This window comes from Galeopterus variegatus, unplaced genomic scaffold (genome assembly GCF_000696425.1).
Source record: "Galeopterus variegatus unplaced genomic scaffold, G_variegatus-3.0.2 Scaffold2485, whole genome shotgun sequence".
Taxonomy (NCBI): Eukaryota; Metazoa; Chordata; class Mammalia; order Dermoptera; family Cynocephalidae; genus Galeopterus; species Galeopterus variegatus.
Window position 1 is genome coordinate 15,249 of NW_007728596.1, and position 4,995 is coordinate 20,243.

General features: G+C 55.7%; 1 protein-coding gene across 2 annotated transcripts in view; it reads right to left on the reverse strand.

Annotated features, from left to right (window-relative positions):
- HPCA (hippocalcin) overlaps nucleotides 1-4,630 on the reverse strand; it is an 8,841-nt gene extending 4,211 nt beyond the window's left edge. The window contains exons 1-2 of one of the 2 annotated variants that reach the window (XM_008581880.1): nucleotides 4,547-4,630; nucleotides 1,753-2,151 (exon numbers count right to left, since the gene is read on the reverse strand). In XM_008581880.1, the coding sequence (XP_008580102.1) occupies nucleotides 1,753-2,130 (378 nt within the window). In that variant the 5' untranslated portion in view covers nucleotides 2,131-2,151; nucleotides 4,547-4,630. Of the gene's footprint in view, nucleotides 1-1,752; nucleotides 2,152-3,059; nucleotides 3,144-4,546 lie in introns of those variants that run through there. The other variant, XM_008581878.1, reaches the window with a different exon arrangement.
- Between the last annotated feature and the right edge of the window lie 365 nt (nucleotides 4,631-4,995).

Below are 4,995 nucleotides of genomic sequence, written 5' to 3' on the forward strand. Positions count from 1 at the left end.
GGTGTTGCTCCCGCACCTCGCTCAGCCAGTGAGCGGGAGCCGGTCTATATGTGGGATCCGAACCCTCGAACGGGAGCGCCGCCGCGCTTCCCAAGCGGTGCACTACCCAGTGCGCCACCAGGCCGGCCCAAGGCAGCCCTTTCTAGTCAAGCCGGAGAACCAGACCTTTAGCAAGAGGAGATGCCAAAGTCAAGAGTCCAGCTAGGACTGGATGAATTGGAATGGGGAGCAGTCAGCGGAGCTAAGGGACCAGAAGGAAAAGGATCCAGGGATGCACAAGCAAAGGGGGAATGAGCTGTGCAAAGCCATGTGCAGTATTGCACAGGACACATTTCAGGGATGTCAAAAAGGCCATCCTGGCTAGAGCAGAGAATGTGCACTGGAGAAAATAATAACTGGCAATCACTAATGCTTACCGAGTACCAATTATTTGCCTAGCCCTCTGCTAGAGTCCCTATCTCACTTTATTCCTAGAATAGCCTTGTGAAGTAGGGGCCTAACACGCCCCCCACCACGCCATTTTACAGGTGTGGAAACCTGTAATTCTCAGGAAATAAGTAAGCAAGGAACTGGATAGGTAAAATAGAACCAGGGCCCCGATCCTCTTCAATGCTGGGGCTGAGGGATAGATGTTCTGGAAAGTCTTTGAAATAATGCTAACATGTATCACCCTTAAATTTGTACTAAGAAAGGGCATTCATATCAGATCCTTAAATCTCTTTGTGAGGTCAGCATCACCATCCCCATTTTACAGATGAACGACCTAAGAGTTAAGCCCAACTCCAGAACTGGAGGTCAGACCTCCCAGCTGGGAGTCCAGAGCCCTTTCAAAAGGCAGCTCTAAGTGGTGGCCGGCCTGAGCTTGACTCCTCTTATATGCTGTGTGACTTTGGGCAAGTCACTCCACTTCTCTGAGCCTCTTGGGGTTGTAAGGAGGCAATGAGCTCATGGGTATTAGTACCTCTCACCCAGTATCGGGCTCTTAGTGGGCCCTCACTCAATTAGTTGGAAGGTGGCTGGGTATCCAGATGGAATGTAGACGGGGGAGCCAGGCGGCCCACTCACAGGCTGTGTGGCCTCAAGCAAGTGCCTTTACCTCTCTGAGCACCTGTTTCCTCCTGAATTAATGAGGATTAATTAAACATAACTGGCCTATACTCTGTAGAAATGTCAAGTCAGGAAAGACAAAGGAAGGCTGAGGAACTAATCCAGATTAAAGGGGACTAAAGAGACATAACAACTAAATGCAATGCACGATCCTAGACAAGAGAAAAAAATGCTATAAAGAACATTATGAAGATAGTTGGCAAAATTGGAATACCATCTGTAAATTAGATAATAGCATTTTTCTATGTTAAGTGTCCTGACTTTGACAATCATGTTATGAGTTACGTAAGAGAAAGTCCTCATTCCTAGGAAATGTATCCTGATGTATCCAGGGGTAAAGAGTGATTGTTCACAACAACAAGAAAACATGACACACACATGCACACACACACACACACACACACACATACATGATGATTAAACAACTGTGCCAAAATGTTAACTGGTGAATCTGGGTAGAGGGTAGATGGGAGTTTCTCAACTTTTCCTTAAATTGGAAATGATTTCCTAATAAAGAATTTTGTAAATGGGACCATAAGAATAGCACCTGCCTCTACTTGCCTACAGGTGTGCTGAGAGGATAAACGGGTGGGGGGTGCAAGCTGCGGGCCCTGCTCTGGCGTTGTGAGGGGCCCAGGGGCCCACCTGCACAATCTCCAGCATCTCCTCGCGGCTGATGTAGCCGTTGCCATCCAGGTCGTACATGCTGAAGGCCCACATGAGCTTCTGCTCCAGGCGGCCGCGCGAGGTCACGCTCAGAGCGATGATGAACTCCCGGAAGTCGATGGTGCCATCACTGTTGGTGTCAAAGGTGCGGAAGACGTGCTCAGCAAACTTGGAGGCATCACCGTAGGGGAAGAAGTTGGCATAGATCTTCTTGAACTCATCCACATTGAGGATGCCCGTGGGGCAGTCCTTGAGGAAGCCCTTGTACCACTCCTGCAGCTCCAGCTCTGAGAACTCTGTGTTCTCCCGCAGGTCCTGCAGCATCTCGGGCCGCAGTTTGCTGTTCTGTTTGCCCATGGCCACCAAGCCAAGTCCCACCTGGGTCCCCAAAGGGGGTCAAGAGACAGAGAGGAGTGGTCAAGCCCTCCTGGCTGATTGATGCCCCTCCAGAAGGGCCCCCAGACACCAGCCACCACAGCCTCTCATGTGACCCAGCAAGAGAGGAACTGGCCCATAGTCACACAGCCTGTACCCAAGCATCCCACCTCTGTGACATGTTCCAAACCATTTCCCCATACCTTACACTTCCCCGGGGAACAGACCTGGAGATGGAGGAAAGGAAGGGGCTCACATTGACCAAGGTCCTTCCCAGTGCTAGCCGCCAAGCCTACATAAGTGCCCACCATTTCACCCACATGAGGGCATGTATGGGGATTAGCCCCATTTTACAAAGGAGAAGGCAGGCTCAGAGAAGTGAGGTGACTTGCTTCAGGTTACACAGCCATGGCACGACAGGGCCAACTCCCAGAGCTGCCCAGGAAGGTGCAGAAAGACCATCTGGTCTTTCTCCACCCTCCTACCCACTTCCCCCTCATTGCCTCGCTTATGCCACAAAATACACCTGCAGCTCAGATACTGCTGCCCTGTCCTCCCTCCCACAGTTGTGCCTGACGCGAGGCTGCACAAGGTAGGTGTCAGTCTGGGCTCCAGAGCCAAATCACCTGGGTTTGAATCCCACCTCTGCCTCTTGCCAGCTATGTGACCTTGGGCAAGATCCTTAAACTCTCTCCGCCTCATCTCTCAAGCGGAGATAGTAATAGTACTTACCTCAGAGGATTGTTGTGGGAGTTAATTAGTTAATACACATGAAACACTTAGAACCATGCCTGAATAGATAAGTGCTACTTAAGTGTTAAATAAATAAGAATGATTTACATGTACCAAGATTACACAAAACTCATGCACGAGAATACACAAATGAATGCATACTGTGCTACATGGCTTACCAAATCCACACATGGGGTCTCATGCCACTCACATACCAGCCCACATCTACCCTTAGGTCGCCACACCTCCTCACACAACAGCATTCCCTCTGCTCCACGACTGACACGTACTGACACACAGCACCACGTGCAGCTCCTATACCCTGTGCATCAAGACACACCAGCCCACAATCCCACATGTCTCACACATGCCATCACACGCCAACTCGCATGCTGACACCTCTCACATGGCCAGCTGCACATGGGACCTTCACACACCCTTGTCGTTTTTCTTTCTTTTCTCAGGGGTGCTGCCAGGTCCCAGGAGAGGGAGCTGCAGCTCTTCCCAGACCTGCTGGGAGCCCCTTTTCCAGGGACAACCCCTAGCCCATCCAACCCTCCCCCAACACTTACCTTTCATCTAGTCCTGAAATGTCCCCTCAATGCAGGAAGTTAGAGAGTAGAGGCTGAGGGGAAGGCAGTGGAGAAGGGACAGCCAGGCAGTTCTGGGCATCGATGTAAGGGTGTGTGCAGGTGACTTCCCCTCACCCCCCGAACATGGGGCTATGAGTGGGACAGAGCAGTGTGGTTCCTCTGTGCACGAAGAGCTGTGCACGAAGCTCTGTGCACATGTGGGTGGGCGTGTGTGAAAGTGCATGTGCTCACACATGAAGTGTGTCCCTGCTTTCTGCATTGCACTTCTCTCCCCGTGTGTTTCCACCCATGTCTGTGCATGTGCATTATATGTGCGTGTGACCGGGTATGCAACCATCACGGTGTGAGGGGAATGTGTCCGGGTGGCCATTTGGGGGGCCTGTGTGTGTCCTCAACAGTGTCTCACACTCATGTTTCTGTAAGTTGGTGCCCCTCCTTTCTAGATCAGCCTCTTATGCCCCAGGCTGAGGACACACCGAACAAGTATGTGGGAAGGGACCGAGGAAATGCCTAGGGCTGGGGCGGAGGAGTGTGTCCCTTTCTCCCTTCCTCAAGGTCCAAGGAACTGGGTCACCGAGGTGGGGGGCAGAGGGGTGTGCTTGGCAAGAGAGCTCCACCAGTGCCCCCTCCTCCCTGCGACCCTCGGAGTTGCCTCTCCCAGTTGGAGAAGGATTCTGCTGTCTCTTCAAAGACCCCCAATCCCCCAAACGGGAAGGACCCCACACAGCTCGACCTGAGAAACCCGCCCCAGGGATTCCGAACCTCCCTCAGCTCTGTCCCTGAGCCCGTGCCTCGTGCCTCGATCCTTTCGGCACTCGGAGAGAGCCCGGCGCGTGGCCCCTCCTGGAGGGGGCGCTCCGAGGCGGCCGAAACGCGACGCCTCCGGGCTGCCCGCCCGGCGGTCAGGACCATGGAGAGCGCCCGCGCTCCCGGGGGCAGCCCCCGCTCCCTGCGCCCCCGCCGGAGGGTGCCCCGCGGAGTAGCCGGGGTGGGGAGCCCCGGAGGTGGCCCCCTGGCTCCGGGATTCCCCCTCCGCGCATTCCCCAGCCCCGGCCGGAGCGGCCCCCACTCACCCAGCGACGCGGAGACACCGACTGCGCAGGGAAGGCGGCGCTGCTGCGGCGCGCGGCGGCAGAGGCGGCTGGAGGGGCGGGCGGGACGCGAGGGAGACGCCCCGCAGCGCTCGCCCGGAGCCCCTCCCCTGGGGGGTCCCAGCCCGGGGGGTGGGGAGAGCGGTGCGCTAGGCCCCGCCCCCGCCCCGGAGAGGGAAGGGGACGCCCTCACTTCCTTGCCCCCCGAGGGGAGGAGGACCGAGGCCCCCAACTCCTCAGCCTCTGCACTCAGGCAGCCTGAATGCAGGGGCGGGCCGGTGCCAAAGGACCCGTTTCCTAAGCCGGGGACGATCCCCAGCCGCCCCGCCCCCTCCCTCCCCCATCCCTACCTGGGCGCAGAGCCGCACGTCGCTCCGAGGGCGGAATCTGGATCCCGGGCCGCCCCATAGGCGCCCTCCCTGCCCCCGCGC